The following is an 18,752-nucleotide window of genomic DNA, read 5'->3' on the forward strand; positions in this document are numbered from 1 at the left end:
TATCTTTTGTTTTGGATACATGGCTTGTATTACATTGTGAAATGTTTGAACTCTTTGTGGAGTGGCAATCTGCAGCTACACATGCCATCGAACATATATATATATATGGAAAATGTCACTTACCCAGTGTACATCTGTTCGTGGCCTTAGTTGCTGCAGATTCACATGCTGTGCACATCCCGCTATCTGGTGTGGGGCTCGGAGTGTTACAAGTTGTTTTTCTTCGAAGAAGTCTTTTCGAGTCACGAGATCGAGGGACTCCTCCCATTTCGACTCCATTGCGCATGGGCGTCGACTCCATCTTAGATTGTTTTTCCCTGCAGAGGGTGAGGAAGGAGTTGTGTATACTAGTAATAGTGCCCATGCAATGGATTGAATACGTATGTACATAATGTAGTTTAAAGTAATATATTTACAAATTTACAAATGTTTAAGATCAACTTCTAAACGGCTACAGGCTCCCGGGGAGGCGGGTGGGCGCATGTGAATCTGCAGCAACTAATGCCACGAACAGATGTACACTGGGTACGTGACATTTTCCGTTCGATGGCATGTGTAGCTGCACATACACATGCTGTGCATAGACTAGTAAGCAGTTATCTCCCCAAAAGCGGTGGTTCAGCCTGTAGGAGTTGAAGTTGTTTGAAACAATGTTCGTAATACTGCTTGACCTACTGTGGCTTGTTGTGCCGTTAACACATCTACACAGTAATGTTTGGTAAATGTATGAGGCGTAGACCATGTAGCTGCCTTACATATTTCGGTCATTGGAAGATTACCTAGAAAGGCCATGGTAGCACCTTTCTTTCTAGTTGAGTGTGCTTTTGGTGTAATAGGCAGTTCTCTTTTTGCTTTAAGATAGCAGCTTTGAATACACTTAACGATCCATCTAGCAATACCTTGTTTAGAAATTGGATTTCCTGTATGAGGTTTTTGGAAAGCAACAAATAATTGTTTTGTTTTCCGAATTAGTTTTGTTCTGTCAATGTAGTACATTAACGCTCTTTTGATGTCTAATGTATGTAGTGCTCTCTCAGCTACGGAATCTGGTTTTGGGAAGAACACTGGTAGTTCCACTGTTTGATTCAAGATATAACTTTTGGTAAAAATTTAGGATTTGTCCGTAGAACTACTTTATGCTTGTGTATTTGAATAAATGGTTCTTGTATGGTAAACGCTTGAATCTCACTCACTCTTCTTAGAGATGTGATGGCAATTAAAAATGCAACTTTCCATGTTAAGTATTGCATTTCACAAGAGTGCATGGGCTCAAAAGGTGGACCCATGAGTCGTGTTAGGACAATGTTGAGGTTCCACGAAGGAACTGGTGGTGTTCTTGGTGGTATAATTCTCTTTAGGCCTTCCATAAATGCTTTTATGACTGGAATCCTAAATAGTGAAGTTGAGTGCGTAATTTGCAGGTAAGCTGAAATTGCGGTAAGATGTATCTTTATGGATGAGAAAGCTAGCTTTGACTTTTGCAAATGTAGTAAGTATCCTACGATGTCTTTGGCAGATGCGTGTAAGGGTTGAATTTGATTATTATGGCAGTAATAAACAAATCTTTTCCACTTATTTGCATAGCAATGTCTAGTGGTAGGTTTTCTAGCTTGTTTTATGACCTCCATACATTCTTATGTAAGGTCTAGGTGTCCGAATTCTAGGACTTCAGGAGCCAAATGGCTAGATTCAGCGATGCTGGATTTGGATGTCTGATTTGTTGTTTGTGTTGTGTTAACAGATCTGGTCTGTTTGGTAGTTTGACATGAGGCACTACTGAGAGGTCTAGTAGTGTTGTGTACCACGGTTGTCTTGCCCATGTTGGCGCTATCAGTATGAGTTTGAGTTTGTTTTGACTCAATTTGTTTACCAGATATGGAAGGAGTGGGAGAGGGGGAAAAGCGTAAGCAAATATTCCTGACCAGCTCATCCATAATGCAATGCCCTGAGACTGATCTTGTGGGAACCTGGATGCAAAGTTTTGGCATTTTGCGTTTTCTTTTGTTGCAAAAAGATCTATTTGTGGAGTTCCCCACCTTTGGAAGTAAGTGTTTAGTATTTGTGGGTGTATCTCCCATTCGTGGATCTGTTGGTGATCCCGAGAGAGATTGTCTGCTAACTGGTTCTGAATTCCTGGAATAAATTGTGCTATTAGGCGAATGTGGTTGTGAATCGCCCAATGCCATATTTTCTGTGCCAGGAGACACAACTGTGTTGAGTGTGTTCCTCCCTGTTTGTTTAGGTAATACATTGTTGTCATGTTGTCTGTTTTGACAAGAATGTGTTTGTGGCTTACTATGGGTTGAAATGCTTTCAGCGCTAGAAATACTGCTAATAGTTCTAAGTGATTTATGTGAAACTGTTTTTGATGATTGTCCCATTGTCCCTGTATGCTGTGTTGATTGAGGTGTGCTCCCCACCCTATCATGGAGGCATCTGTTGTTATCACGTATTGTGGCACTGGGTCCTGGAAAGGCCGCCCTTGGTTTAAATTTATACTGTTCCACCATTGAAGCGAGGTCTATGTTTGGCGGTCTATCAACATCAGATCTAGAAGTTGACCCTGTGCTTGTGACCATTGTGACGCTAGGCACTGTTGTAAGGGCCTCATGTGTAACCTTGCGTTTGGGACAATGGCTATGCATGAGGACATCATGCCTAGTAGTTTCATCACCATTTTGACTTGTATCTTTTGTTTTGGATACATGGTCTGTATTACATTGTGAAAAGCCTGAACTCTTTGTGGGCTTGGAGTGGCAATCCCTTTTGCTGTGTTGATTGTCGCCCCTAAGTATTGCTGTGTTTGACACGGCAGAAGGTGTGACTTTGCGTAGTTGATTGAGAAACCTAACTTGTATAGGGTTTCTATGACGTACTTTGGGTGTTGTGAACACTGCTGTAGCGTGCTGGTTTTGATTAACCAATCGTCTAGGTACGGGAATACATGTATTTGCTGCCTTCTGATATGTGCAGCTACTACTGCCAGGCATTTTGTAAAAACTCTTGGCGCAGTTGTTATTCCGAATGGCAACACCTTGAATTGGTAATGTACCCCTTGGAATACAAACCTCAAGTACTTTCTGTGCGAAGGATGTATCGGTATATGGAAATATGCATCCTTTAAGTCTAGTATTGTCATGAAGTCTTGTTGTTTGAGCAGTGGGATTACGTCCTGTAATGTCACCATGTGAAAGTGATCTGATTTGATGTAAGTATTTAATGTTCTGAGATCTAGAATAGGTCTTAGACTCTTGTCTTTTTTGGGTATGAGAAAATACAGAGAGTAAACTCCTGTCCCTTTTTGTTGGTTTGGTACTAATTCTATTGCTTCTTTCAGTAGCAAAGCCTGAACTTCTAGTCCTAGAAGATCTATATGTTGTTTCGACATATTGTGTGTTTTCGGTGGGACGTTTGGAGGGAATTTGAGAAATTCTATGCAATAACCATGTTGGATAATTGCTAGGACCCAAGTGTCTGTTGTTATTTCCTCCCAATGTTTGTAAAAATTGGTTAGTCTCCCCCCCACAGGTGTTGTGTGTTGGGGATTTGTGACTTGGAAGTCACTGTTTGGTTTGAGGAGTTTTGGGACTTTGGAACTTTCCTCTATTCCTTTGAAATTGTCCCCCTCTAAATTGTCCCCGAAAACTTCCCCGCTGATACTGGCTCTGGTAAGTGGGTTTTGTTTGTGAGGTTGTGGGTTCTATGCTTTGTCTTTGAAACCCCCCTCAAAACTGTGTCTTTCTAAATGTGCCTCTGCTCTGTGGGGAGTAGAGTGCACCCATGGCTTTGGCCGTGTCCGTATCTTTTTTCAGTTTTTCAATCGCAGTGTCCACCTCCGGCCCAAACAACTGCTGTCCGTTGAATGGCATATTCAGCACAGCTTGCTGTATTTCTGGTTTAAATCCTGATGTACGCAGCCATGCATGTCTCCTTATTGTTACTGCAGTGTTGACAGTTCTAGCAGCTGTATCTGCAGCATCTATTGCTGACTGTATCTGATTGTTGGAGATACTCTGTCCTTCTTCTACAACTTGCTGCGCTCGCTTTTGGAACTCCTTGGGCAAATGTTCTATAAAGTGTTGCATTTCGTCCCAATGGGCCCTATCGTATCTGGCCAGCAAAGCCTGTGAATTTGCAATACGCCACTGGTTTGCTGCCTGCGCTGCTACCCTTTTGCCTGCTGCGTCGAATTTGCGACTTTCTTTATCTGGAGGTGGTGCATCTCCTGAAGTATGTGAGTTCGCTCTCTTGCGCGCTGCCCCTACAACAACTGAGTCAGGTGTTAGCTGTTGTGTGATGTAAACGGGGTCTGTTGGTGGCGGTTTATATTTTTTCTCCACTCTTGGAGTAATGGCTCTTCCTTTTACAGGCTCCTCAAAAACTTGTTTGGAGTGTTTTAACATTCCGGGGAGCATGGGGAGACTCTGATATTGGCTGTGTGTGGACGACAGTGTGTTAAAAAGGAAGTCGTCTTCAATGGGCTCTGTATGCAGGCTGACATTATGAAATGCCGCTGCTCTCGACACCACCTGTGCGTATGCTGTGCTATCCTCTGGTGGCGACGGTCTGGCTGGATAACATTCTGGACTATTATCTGACACTGGTGCGTCATAAAGGTCCCATGCGTCAGTGTCATCTTGACTCATTGTTGTATGCGTTGGTGATTGCATCATTGGTGGAGTGGCTACTGGTGATGGTTGCGGAGAGCGTTGTGGAGATGGTGGCGGGGTTACTTGTTTAGCCACCTTTGCTTGTGGCTGCTTGTCCTTTTCTTGGAAGGCAAGTTTGCGTTTCATTCTAATTGGAGGGAGAGTACTGATCTTCCCTGTTTCTTTTTGGATATGGAGCCTTCTTTGTGTGTAGTCCGGCTCTATTGCCTCTAATTCCTGTCCAAATCTATGTGTCTTCATTTGTGTGGACAGTCCTTGTTCCTCAGTGTAGGAACTTCTTTTCGGTTCCGAGGCCGGATGTTTCGGTATCGAAACCTTTTCGGCTGCTTTTTTCGGTTCCGACGAAACCTTCTTTACTTTCGGCGTCGTGGTCTCTCTGTGCGTACCCATCTCGGTGCCGCTTTCTCAGTGCTGAATCTGCTCGGAGCCACTATCTCGGGCCCGAGATTGCTGCGTGGCGGTATCTCGACCGGAGTCGGATGACTTCGTCATCAGCGTGCCCTTTTTCGGTGCCGATGATCGGTCACCTATTTTTCGGGTTAAGCCATGGCCTGTTGGCGGTGGCGTCCCCTGGGCTCTAGTAGTCTTTTCGTGAGTTTTTAGTTTCGACGTCTTACTCACGGTTTTAGGCGTTTCCTCGGGATCGACCTCCTCGGAGTCCGATTCGTGGATGGAGAATGCTTCTTTATCCTCCTCGAAACGCCCTTGTCCTGTTGGCGCCGACACCATTTGCAGTCTTCTTGCTCTTCGGTCTCTTACTGTTTTTCTGGACTGAAACGCTCGACAGGCTTCAGAAGTATCCTCCTTGTGTTCTGGCGACAAACACAAGTTACAGACCAGGTGCTGATCTGTATATGGATACTTGTTATGGCATTTTGGACAGAAGCGGAATGGGGTCCGTTCCATCAGCCTTGAAGAGACACGTGGCCGGGCCGACCAGGCCCCGACGGGGGATCGAAAAAACCCTGAAGGGCCACCGGAGCTCTTCAAATGTCGGTGTCGATCTGTTGTAACTAACCCGATACCGAACGCAAACAATACCGACAAATTTTCCGAGATTCTAACTAACTTTCCGACCCGAAACACGGAGCGAAAAGGAACACGTCCGAACCCGATGGCGGAAAAAAAACAATCTAAGATGGAGTCGACGCCCATGTGCAATGGAGTCGAAATGGGAGGAGTCCCTCGATCTCGTGACTCGAAAAGACTTCTTCGAAGAAAAACAACTTGTAACACTCCGAGCCCAACACCAGATGGCGGGATGTGCACAGCATGTGTATCTGCAGCTACACATGCCATCTGACATATATATATATCATTTACATGCCAACTGTTTTTTTTTTTTTTAAGAAATCCTGCTCTTGAATTGATCCTCCTTAACTTGCCATGGAGAGGCCTTCTCACAGGGTTTGTACTGATTTCAATTAAAGTGCACTTTACTGATTTAAGCAACTTTGCCTCATTTCTGGTAACCATTTATGTCCATCTGATCAACATCTCGTCTGTTTTCACCAATGCCTTTACCTCTTGGATCAATATTTCCGCCACGTCTTTGTGGTTGTTGAGTGACGCCAGATGCAGAGCAGTGAAACCATCCTCTTTCTTGGAGTCAACCAGCTGCCGGGCCCTTGACAGGATTTTGGTGACAGCTCTGAAAACAGTAACCCAGAATGACAAGTCAGGACAGAGGAGTGGTATAGCAATGAAAGTTACAGCATTGTGGTGGGCCAGTCTAAAAAGATTACAGGAATTCTGAGGTGCCTGGAGAGATGCCTAGCTAGTAAGTTACAGATACTTTTGCTGTAACAACGGTTTATTGATCTGAAGTATATTAGTACACATAAGCAGTATGATGCAGCTGATACATTGTAGGAAGTTGGCTCTGTATGTGCTATTTCAAAGTAAGGAATAGCATGCACAGAGTCCAAGGGTTCCCCTTAGAGGTAAAATAGTGGTAAAAAGAGATAATACTAATGGCTCTATTTTGTGGTAGTGTGGTCGAGCAGTAGGCTTATCCAAGGAGTAGTGTTAAGCATTTGTTGTACATACACATAGACAATAAATGAGGTACACACACTCAGAGACAAATCCAGCCAATAGGTTTTGTTATAGAAAAATATCTTTTCTTAGTTTATTTTAAGAACCACAGGTTCAAATTTAACATGTAATATCTTGTTTGAAAGGTATTGCAGGTAAGTACATTAGGAACTTTGAATCATTTCAATTGCATGTATACTTTTCAAGTTATTCACAAATAGCTATTTTAAAAGTGGACACTTAGTGCAATTTTCACAGTTCCTGGGAGAGGTAAGTTTTTGTTAGTTTTACCAGGTAAGTACGACACTTACTGGGTTCAGTTCTTGGTCCAAGGTAGCCCACCGTTAGGGGTTCAGAGCAACCCCAAAGTTACCACACCAGCAGCTCAGGGCCGGTCAGGTGCAGAGTTCAAAGTGGTGCCCAAAACGCATAGGCTTCAATGGAGAGAAGGGGGTGCCCCGGTTCCAGTCTGCCAGCAGGTAAGTACCCGCGTCTTCGGAGGGCAGAGCAGGGGGGTTTTGTAGGGCACCGGGGGGGACACAAGCCCACACAGAAATTTCACCCTCAGCGGCGCGGGGGCGGCCGGGTGCAGTGTTAGAACAAGCGTCGGGTTCGCAATGGAAGTCAATGAGAGATCAAGGGATCTCTTCAGCGCTGCAGGCAGGCAAGGGGGGGCTTCCTCAGGGAAACCTCCACTTGGGCAAGGGAGAGGGACTCCTGGGGGTCACTTCTGCAGTGAAAGTCCGGTCCTTCAGGTCCTGGGGGCTGCGGGTGCAGGGTCTTTTCCAGGCGTCGGGACTTAGGTTTCAGAGAGTCGCAGTCAGGGGAAGCCTCGGGATTCCCTCTGCAGGCGGCGCTGTGGGGGCTCAGGGGGGACAGGTTTTGGTACTCACAGTCGTAGAGTAGTCCGGGGGTCCTCCCTGAGGTGTTGGTTCTCCACCAGCCGAGTCGGGGTCGCCGGGTGCAGTGTTGCAAGTCTCACGCTTCTTGCGGGGAGATTGCAGGGTTCTTTAAAGCTGCTCCTTTGGATAAAGTTGCAGTCTTTTTGGAGCAGGTCCGCTGTCCTCAGGAGTTTCTTGTCGTCGTCGAAGCAGGGCAGTCCTCAGAGGATTCAGAGGTCGCTGGTCCCTTTGGAAGGCGTCGCTGGAGCAGAGTTCTTTGGAAGGCAGGAGACAGGCCGGTGAGTTTCTGGAGCCAAGGCAGTTGTTGTCTTCTGGTCTTCCTCTGCAGGGGTTTTCAGCTAGGCAGTCCTTCTTCTTCTTGTTGCAGGAATCTCATTTCTAGGTTCAGGGAGAGCCCTTAAATACTGAATTTAAGGGCGTGTTTAGGTCTGGGGGGTTAGTAGCCAATGGCTACTAGCCCTGAGGGTGAGTACACCCTCTTTGTGCCTCCTCCCAAGGGGAGGGGGTCACATCCCTAATCCTATTGGGGGAATCCTCCATCTGCAAGATGGAGGATTTCTAAAAGTTAGAGTCACTTCAGCTCAGGACACCTTAGGGGCTGTCCTGACTGGCCAGTGACTCCTCCTTGTTTTTCTCATTATCTCTCCTGGACTTGCCGCCAAAAGTGGGGGCTGGGTCCAGGAGGCGGGCATCTCCACTAGCTGGAGTGCCCTGGGGCATTGTAACACGAAGCTTGAGCCCTTGAAGCTCACTGCTAGGTGTTACAGTTCCTGCAGGGGGGAGGTGTGAAGCACCTCTACCCAGAGCAGGCTTTGTTTCTGTCCTCAGAGAGCACAAAGGCTCTCACCGCATGAGGTCAGACACTCGTCTCTCAGCAGCAGGCTGGCACAGACCAGTCAGTCCTGCACTGAACAATTGGGTAAATTACAGGGGGTATCTCTAAGATGCCCTCTGTGTGCATTTTTTAATAAATCCAACACTGGCATCAGTGTGGGTTTATTATTCTGAGAAGTTTGATACTAAACTTCCCAGTATTCAGTGTAGCCATTATGGAGCTGTGGAGTTCGTTTTTGACAGACTCCCAGCCCATATACTCTTATGGCTACCCTGCACTTACAATGTCTAAGGTTTTGCTTAGACACTGTAGGGGCATAGTGCTCATGCACATATGCCCTCACCTGTGGTATAGTGCACCCTGCCTTAGGGCTGTAAGGCCTACTAGAGGGTTGACTTACCTATGCCACAGGCAGTGGGAGGTTGGCATGGCACCCTGAGGGGAGTGCCATGTCGACTTAGTCATTTTCTCCCCATCAGCACACACAAGCTGGCAAGCAGTGTGTCTGTGCTGAGTGAGGGGTCCCTAGGGTGGCATAAGACATGCTGCAGCCCTTAGAGACCTTCCCTGGCATCAGGGCCCTTGGTACCAGGGGTACCAGTTACAAGGGACTTACCTAGGTGCCAGGGTTGTGCCAATTGTGGAAACAATGGTACATTTTAGGTGAAAGAACACTGGTGCTGGGGCCTGGTTAGCAGGGTCCCAGCACACTTCTCAGTCAAGTCAGCATCAGTATCAGGCAAAAAGTGGGGGGTAACTGCAACAGGGAGCCATTTCTTTACACAAGCCCCCCTCCAGCCCACAGGCCAGGAGACTCAGCCAAAGCTGGGAGAGTCTTCCTAGTCTGTCAGGCGAGGAAGAGTAGAGGAAATAGGCTGGTTTGTTGCAGGGCCTACTCTGCCTTACATCCTCCTGTTCAGGTCATTCCCTCTGGGGAACTGACCCACTTCCACAGTGATAGGACCTAGTCTGAACTGCCCTCTTGTCTGTGCTTTTTATGTCTTCACCCATTCTCTCTATTTTGGGGTTAGAGGTATCCACCTCTGCTAATCTTATCTTAGCCAGGGTCACCCCTAGCTTACCCAAAGAGGTTACCCAGAGCTGGAGTAACCCCACCATGACCAACAGGGTCAGGGGGCCTAACTTGCTATTTGGCATGGGGTCAGACCACCATGCCAAGGATAGTGCAGCCATAAAGGCTAACACCCAGCAGAGGCCACTGACAGCTATCAGTGCCCAGAACCACACCTTTAGCTCTTCACCTACAAGGGAAGGGGCTAAGTTACAGGCTTCTTTAGGTTCAGGGTGCCTGTCTGCTGTATTAGAGTGGGGGGTTACCACATCTTGTAGTAAACACCCTTCTTCCACTCTTTCTTCTGTTAGCTGAGGAGCCACCCACTCAGGCTTAACAGTTGCCTGACTAGCCAGGACTTCTTGTGGGTCAGGTTGGACTTTATCAGAGCCACTTTTGGAGTTCTCCCCTACTGGAGCAGAATCTCCTTGGCTTGCTGGAACCTTGGCTAAAGGTTGTCCACCTTTCCTACTCTGTTTCCTTTTCTTTTTCTTCTGGGGCCTACTTGCATTTACTGCAGAGGCAGGCACTCCAGAATCCTTGGGAGAGGACTGGCACTGGACCAGTTCCTCTCTTGGGCTCTGACTAACCTCTGGGTAGTCATTTCCAAGGAGACAATCAAGGGGGAGGTCTGCACTGACTACCACCCTTCTCCAGCTAAAAGTCCCACCCACTTCTATGGGCACAAAAGCCACAGGCCTATCAGTGACCCTGTCTGGGCTAACTCTTACTCTGGCCATCTCACCTGGGATGTACTGGTTTGAGAACACCAGCCTGTCATGCACAATAGTGTGACTGGCACAAGTGTCTCTCAGGGCAGTGGCTGGGATTCCATTCACCAGTAGGTGGTGGAAGTGTCTACTTCCCTCTGGAATCTCCAACTCACCTGTTGGGCCCTTTTTCCAGTGGAAGGCTATGAAGACCTCCTCATCTGAGGAGTCATCCCCAATGGCTACACTGGTCACCCCTGGGATTTTGCTAGGGGGTTTGTTTTTGGGACAAGAAGTGTCCTTGGTGTGGTGCCCTGTTTGTTTACAGTTATGGCACCATGCCTTAGTGGCATCCCAGCTCTTACCCTGGTACCCACCTTTGTTTTGGGTTGTGTCTCTGGGCCCACCCACCTGGTCTGGTTTTTGGGGGCCTACAGGGGACTCTTTTTCTTTGTTTCTAGTGTCACCCACTTTCTCCTGGGGAGGCTTTGTAACCCCTTTCTTTTGGTCACCCCCAGTGGAAGTTTTGGTTACCCTAGTCTTGACCCAGTTGTCTGCCTTCTTTCCCAATTCTTGGGGAGAAATTGGACCTAGGTCTACCAGATACTGATGCAACTTTTCATTGAAGCAGTTACTTAAAATGTGTTCTTTCATAAACAAATTATAAAGCCCAACATAGTCATACACTTCATTTCCAGTTACCCAACCATCCAGTGTTTTCACTGAGTAGTCAACATAATCAACCCAGGTCTGGCTCGAGGATTTTTGAGCCCCCCTGAATCTAATTCTATACTCCTCAGTGGAGAATCCAAAGCCCTCAATCAGGGTACCCTTCATGAGGTCATAAGATTCTGCATCTTTTTTAGAGAGTGTGAGGAGTCTATCCCTGCACTTTCCTGTGAACATTTCCCAAAGGAGAGCACCCCAGTGAGATTTGTTCACTTTTCTGGTTTCACAAGCCCTCTCAAAAGCTGTGAACCATTTGGTGATGTCATCACCATCTTCATATTTTGTTACAATCCCTTTGGGGATTTTCAACATGTCAGGAGAATCTCTGACCCTATTTATGTTGCTGCCACCATTGATGGGTCCTAGGCCCATGTCTTGTCTTTCCCTTTCTATGGCTAGGATCTGTCTTTCCAAAGCCAATCTTTTGGCCATCCTGGCTAGCTGGATGTCCTCTTCACTGGAGTTATCCTCAGTGATTTCAGAGTTGTTGGCCCCTCCTGTGAGGGAACCAGCATCTCTGACTATTATTTGTGGAGTCAGGGCTTGAGAGGCCCTGTTCTCCCTAAATAGGACTGGTAGGGGGGAATTTTCCTCCAAGTCACTATCTTCATCCTCTGTGTTGCCATCCTCAGAGGGGTTGGCCTTTTCAAACTCTGCCAACAGCTCCTGGAGCTGTAGTTTGGAAGGTCTGGGGCCCATTACTATTTTCTTTATTTTACAGAGTGACCTTAGCTCCCTCATCTTAAGATGGAGGTAAGGTGTGGTGTCGAGTTCCACCACATTCATCTCTGCACTAGACATTATGCTTCTAAAAGTTGGAATACTTTTTAAGAATCTAAACTGGTTCTAGAATCTAATTCAAACTTTTACAAACTTTTAAACTCTAAAAGAAGTGCTAACAGGGACTAACACCAGGCCCTAGCAGGACTTTAAAGAATTTAGAAAACTTTTCAAATTGCAAAAAATCAATTTCTAATGACAATTTTGGAATTTGTCGTGTGATCAGGTATTGGCTGAGTAGTCCAGCAAATGCAAAGTCTTGTACCCCACCGCTGATCCACCAATGTAGGAAGTTGGCTCTGTATGTGCTATTTCAAAGTAAGGAATAGCATGCACAGAGTCCAAGGGTTCCCCTTAGAGGTAAAATAGTGGTAAAAAGAGATAATACTAATGCTCTATTTTGTGGTAGTGTGGTCGAGCAGTAGGCTTATCCAAGGAGTAGTGTTAAGCATTTGTTGTACATACACATAGACAATAAATGAGGTACACACACTCAGGGACAAATCCAGCCAATAGGTTTTGTTATAGAAAAATATCTTTTCTTAGTTTATTTTAAGAACCACAGGTTCAAATTTAACATGTAATATCTTGTTTGAAAGGTATTGCAGGTAAGTACATTAGGAACTTTGAATCATTTCAATTGCATGTATACTTTTCAAGTTATTCACAAATAGGTATTTTAAAAGTGGACACAGTGCAATTTTCACAGTTCCTGGGGGAGGTAAGTTTTTGTTAGTTTTACCAGGTAAGTACGACACTTACTGGGTTCAGTTCTTGGTCCAAGGTAGCCCACCGTTGGGGGTTCAGAGCAACCCCAAAGTTACCACACCAGCAGCTCAGGGCCGGTCAGGTGCAGAGTTCAAAGTGGTGCCCAAAACGCATAGGCTTCAATGGAGAGAAGGGGGTGCCCCGGTTCCAGTCTGCCAGCAGGTAAGTACCCGCGTCTTCGGAGGGCAGACCAGGGGGGTTTTGTAGGGCACCGGGGGGGACACAAGCCCACACAGAAATTTCACCCTCAGCGGCGCGGGGGCGGCCGGGTGCAGTGTTAGAACAAGCGTCGGGTTCGCAATGGAAGTCAATGAGAGATCAAGGGATCTCTTCAGCGCTGCAGGCAGGCAAGGGGGGGCTTCCTCGGGGAAACCTCCACTTGGGCAAGGGAGAGGGACTCCTGGGGGTCACTTCTGCAGTGAAAGTCCGGTCCTTCAGGTCCTGGGGGCTGCGGGTGCAGGGTCTTTTCCAGGCGTCGGGACTTAGGTTTCAGAGAGTCGCAGTCAGGGGAAGCCTCGGGATTCCCTCTGCAGGCGGCGCTGTGGGGGCTCAGGGGGGACAGGTTTTGGTACTCACAGTCGTAGAGTAGTCCGGGGGTCCTCCCTGAGGTGTTGGTTCTCCACCAGCCGAGTCGGGGTCGCCGGGTGCAGTGTTGCAAGTCTCACGCTTCTTGCGGGGAGATTGCAGGGTTCTTTAAAGCTGCTCCTTTGGATAAAGTTGCAGTCTTTTTGGAGCAGGTCCGCTGTCCTCTGGAGTTTCTTGTCGTCGTCGAAGCAGGGCAGTCCTCAGAGGATTCAGAGGTCGCTGGTCCCTTTGGAAGGCGTCGCTGGAGCAGAGTTCTTTGGAAGGCAGGAGACAGGCCGGTGAGTTTCTGGAGCCAAGGCAGTTGTTGTCTTCTGGTCTTCCTCTGCAGGGGTTTTCAGCTAGGCAGTCCTTCTTCTTCTTGTTGCAGGAATCTCATTTCTAGGTTCAGGGAGAGCCCTTAAATACTGAATTTAAGGGCGTGTTTAGGTCTGGGGGGTTAGTAGCCAATGGCTACTAGCCCTGAGGGTGAGTACACCCTCTTTGTGCCTCCTCCCAAGGGGAGGGGGTCACATCCCTAATCCTATTGGGGGAATCCTCCATCTGCAAGATGGAGGATTTCTAAAAGTTAGAGTCACTTCAGCTCAGGACACCTTAGGGGCTGTCCTGACTGGCCAGTGACTCCTCCTTGTTTTTCTCATTATCTCTCCTGGACTTGCCGCCAAAAGTGGGGGCTGGGTCCAGGAGGCGGGCATCTCCACTAGCTGGAGTGCCCTGGGGCATTGAAACACGAAGCTTGAGCCTTTGAAGCTCACTGCTAGGTGTTACAGTTCCTGCAGGGGGGAGGTGTGAAGCACCTCCACCCAGAGCAGGCTTTGTTTCTGTCCTCAGAGAGCACAAAGGCTCTCACCGCATGAGGTCAGACACTCGTCTCTCAGCAGCAGGCTGGCACAGACCAGTCAGTCCTGCACTGAACAATTGGGTAAATTACAGGGGGTATCTCTAAGATGCCCTCTGTGTGCATTTTTTAATAAATCCAACACTGGCATCAGTGTGGGTTTATTATTCTGAGAAGTTTGATACTAAACTTCCCAGTATTCAGTGTAGCCATTATGGAGCTGTGGAGTTCGTTTTTGACAGACTCCCAGCCCATATACTCTTATGGCTACCCTGCACTTACAATGTCTAAGGTTTTGCTTAGACACTGTAGGGGCATAGTGCTCATATGCCCTCACCTGTGGTATAGTGCACCCTGCCTTAGGGCTGTAAGGCCTACTAGAGGGGTGACTTACCTATGCCACAGGCAGTGGGAGGTTGGCATGGCACCCTGAGGGGAGTGCCATGTCGACTTAGTCATTTTCTCCCCATCAGCACACACAAGCTGGCAAGCAGTGTGTCTGTGCTGAGTGAGGGGTCCCTAGGGTGGCATAAGACATGCTGCAGCCCTTAGAGACCTTCCCTGGCATCAGGGCCCTTGGTACCAGGGGTACCAGTTACAAGGGACTTACCTAGGTGCCAGGGTTGTGCCAATTGTGGAAACAATGGTACATTTTAGGTGAAAGAACACTGGTGCTGGGGCCTGGTTAGCAGGGTCCCAGCACACTTCTCAGTCAAGTCAGCATCAGTATCAGGCAAAAAGTGGGGGGTAACTGCAACAGGGAGCCATTTCTTTACATACATGCATTGCTCAGATGACCTCATCTGATGCACTGAGTCCCTTGACACGTTTCCACAATGAGAACAGCTGAAAATCAGTGTAGGTGCCGTAACCAAGATGCAATATGCTCATGTAAAGATCGAAACAAGTACAATTTGTGATGTGTAGGGTAACCTGTGATGAACTGCAAGACTATGAAGCAATGACTCGATTCGTACTTTGCAAAACCCCAATTCATTTGCCAGAATAAATGTCTCCCTATTTTATAGGGGCATAACAGTAAAGACTATAAAGGGTAAATACAGGAACAGTAGGGCTTGCATGCCATCAGGAGTCAGGAAATCTGCAGAACGATGGCACAGTGACCAATACTGGTACTCATATTCAAAGTTTCTAAATTCTGTTCAATAATACAAAGGCCTCTAAAAAATTGCTTGTCAAGGTTGATGGATCACATGCTGTAACCCAAGAAATGATCTCACTCGCAAAAAAAATGTGGGGTGAGGAAGCAGAGCCAACGACTGTCAAACTCCTAAAATCTTATTAGGCTGACATGCTATGAAAACACTAAGGTGTCGGGCACCACAACTGCAGCCAGAAAAGCAAACTGTAGGCAAGGTTTGTAGAAAAAAAGCACCCAATTTATGAAGTTCAGCTGCTTCCTTTACTCTCCAGTGTGGCAAAATATACGCCCAGTGGAAAATCTGATGCTGCAAAGAACTGGCAACTACAAACTGGGGCAGCATTTCGGCTTGTTCAGCAACACGCTGTGAACAGTTTTTAGTGTTAAAACATTCATATTCTGGAAGAAAACAAGTTTTCAACTGAAGTTAAGTTTATAGTGAGTGCAGGCTACTATAAGAACAATACAAAGTCTGAAGAGTACCACAACACATCTTTCTAAAACACACTTCACAGAGCTATACAAAGGAAACAAAACACAACCTTAACTCTTCCATTAATTGTGCATTATGTTGTGGCAAGGAGTCCTGGTGATTAGTATGAGTTAGGGGTGTATTTCTGTATTTTTGTGCGTGTTATAAATGGTGGGATTTTGTCAAAACCAAATGAAATGATGAATTTTTGTACCTCTGAGATCCAGTGGCCTTAGATCCCACTTTAAAATATTTTTTTCAAATGAACGTCTTTTTTAAGTGATAGATAATGAGTCAGTGCACAGAGATTTTCAGTGCAGTGTGTAGAAATGTGCAGCCTGAGTATGTATGTGGATTACTGAATGTTCCTTTGTGAAGATTTTTAAAGACCACACATTCTCTGTCCAGGAATGGACATTTCTATCTATGAATGCAAATTTCAGTCTGTGATTGCACATTACTACCATTGTATTAAATGTTGCTTAATTACATTTACTGGTCTGCAAAAATAGCTGTCAGGACAAATGTACATTACGTTGCCCTCAAATCAATGACTTCTTAACAGTCTATTAAGTAGACTTTCTACCAGCTTTGTTCACTAATGTGCCAGTCACTGTGGTCTGCTAGCACTCGACTATGAATATGGAGTACTGTGCAAGTCCTGTTTTACAGACACTTGTCGAATCAGACTTTGCTCCCTCCTCCATATCCTGCATTATACATAAATCTTTCTTCCTCAAAAATGTATAGACCACTTAATCATAAATTAAGTCTACTTGGAATTTGTATCTATGGAATTTGGAGCAACTGGATGAAGACAGTCATGAACAATTTATATAGAAACATCACGTTTGAGAAGTTCATATTATACAAGTTGTGAAACTGATAGGAAATACAGTCTTTTGAATAAGGAAACCCTTAACAAATCACCACCACATTTCATATGTATCGTCATGTACATTCCAAAGAGACAATTGAGCTAGTTAATTCACAGAAAATACAATAAGCACTGACAGGAAACAGGGAGAAACTGAAGTACTATATGACAGCAAGGCGGCCTCATCATACCCCAGATGACAACCATGGCATAACCCATAGATGTAGAAATGCTGTTTAAAGCGAAATAATCTTATGAACTGATCTGCACATTTCGGGGCACTTAATGTATGTGTTATGAATGTCTTTTAAAATTACTCCCTGGCCATTGAATGTGCTTTCCGTTTAAAAAGAATGTCCTCAACAGTGCATACCACTGTTGATAGCAGATACATCTCAAGGATACCTCCAACACTGAAGAGGGTGGATAGTGCTCCCTCATCAGGTAATGAGGTGATGTGGTGGTAGCTGTAAAATCAAGGATAATGTTTTTCTACCTTTTCTGCAGTTGACGTTCTGTTTCTCCACAATAGAGGGCTGTCTAGTTCCCCATAACTGCAGTCCCTCTGTAAGAAGCTGGCTCTCTATATAGTTCCTCATTATGACATTGGCAGTAAATCCCGCATACCGCCACGGTGGCGGCCGCGAACATACCCTGCGGTGGCGAATATCCGTTCCCCATATTATGAGACACACACACACACACCAATCTGACAGAATTCAGCCACATACACAAATCCGCCAGCCCAAAGGTCAGTGCAAAAGTGGCAGTACCAACACCCATACCGTTACGCCAACAAAATAATGCCCACCACATCATGACCCACGAATTGCCATGGTGGACATTCAATGGCGGTAATCCATTGGAGGTACATACCGCCGTGCTCAGAATGGAGACCCACAAACAAAACAACACTACATTGGCCAATACTAAAAACACACACCTGACACTCCTACACACACCACACCCACCCACCCACAGCACCATAAAACACACACCCACATTACCCACAACTCTTTCCGAACAGCAATTACTGCCAGGAGATTGACACAAACAGCACAGAAACAACTAGACACACACACAGCATACACCCATACATCCCTCACGCACTCCACATCATACACCCCACCACATTACTCAACACACTCTCACCAACAAATAACACATAACACCCATGTCCCAACTAAGGCACCCCAGTTTCACTGATGGGGAGTTAAGGGTCATGGTGGAGGAGATAGGGTAGAGCCACAGCTGTTTGGAGCATAGGTACAGCAAGCATCCATTGCCAGGAAGATGGAGCTATGGCGGAGAATCGTGGTCAGGGTGAAAGCCATGGGACAGCATCCAAGAACAAGCGACGACATCAGGGAGAGGTGGAACGACTTACGGGGGAAGGTACGTTCCGTGGCAGCAAGGCACCAGCTCGCTATACAGAGGACTGGCAGTTGACCCCCACTTGCTCCCCCACAGCATGTGAGGAGCAAGTATTGGCATTACTGCATCCTGAGGGACTCGCTGGAGTACCCAGAGGACTGGACACTGGTCAGTGAATATTTGCTACTTATCACCCCCCATACCTGCATGCCATCACACCCCCCTCACCCTCACTCCACTCCACCCCACACACTGGAAGTACACATCTGACTAACCCCAATGCCAAATCCTGCATGCCATGCCAAAGCATGTGCAGCCCTCCCAGCACCGAATGGACACCAATCACTAAAGTATGCACAGCATAGGGAAACTAACAATCCCACAATACATCACCATACACAAACAAAGGTGGCAGGGCAAGAGCAACGATAGAGGGGATGCCAGGGATGTACAATATGTCACAGACATGAAGCATAATACATCACTTACATCCTAACAGGTGCCCCAGCCAATCCCAGTGGAGATGAGGTGCCACGACTATCCAGTCCCCCAACAGAAGATGCTCCCAGTGATGACAGTATCTCTGGACTTCAGGATCTGGACCAACAACCTGGTCCATCCCAGCCCACTCACAGTCCACCACAGAGCCTCCCCCATCAGTATCCAACACCACAGCACCCACCCAGCGTACCCACACCTCGGTCCCAGGGACACATCAATCATAAGTGTGCCCACCTGTACAGGGACCCCAGTCCACACCTCGCCCCCAAGACAATCAGGGGCTTGGGGTCAGAGGCAGTGGGTACGCCGTTCAGGGGACAGAGGCACAGGGCAACTGGGACACTGGGAGGACCACTGTGCGCCGGGGGAGGACAGGCCAGGGAACCTACTCTCCAGGAGGCACTCACGAGATCCTGGGAGCCTACCAACATTCCCAGGACACG

General features: G+C 46.9%; 1 protein-coding gene across 5 annotated transcripts in view; it reads right to left on the reverse strand.

The window, feature by feature from the left end:
• MIB2 (MIB E3 ubiquitin protein ligase 2) overlaps positions 1-18,752 on the reverse strand; it is a 358,930-nt gene that overhangs the window by 57,766 nt on the left and 282,412 nt on the right. For all 5 annotated transcript variants that reach the window (XM_069241041.1, XM_069241040.1, XM_069241042.1 and 2 more), the window contains one exon: positions 6,195-6,321. In XM_069241041.1, the coding sequence (XP_069097142.1) occupies positions 6,195-6,321 (127 nt within the window). The remainder of the gene's footprint in view (positions 1-6,194; positions 6,322-18,752) is intronic.

The sequence above is a fragment of the Pleurodeles waltl genome, chromosome 6, assembly GCF_031143425.1.
Source record: "Pleurodeles waltl isolate 20211129_DDA chromosome 6, aPleWal1.hap1.20221129, whole genome shotgun sequence".
NCBI lineage: Eukaryota > Metazoa > Chordata > Amphibia > Caudata > Salamandridae > Pleurodeles > Pleurodeles waltl.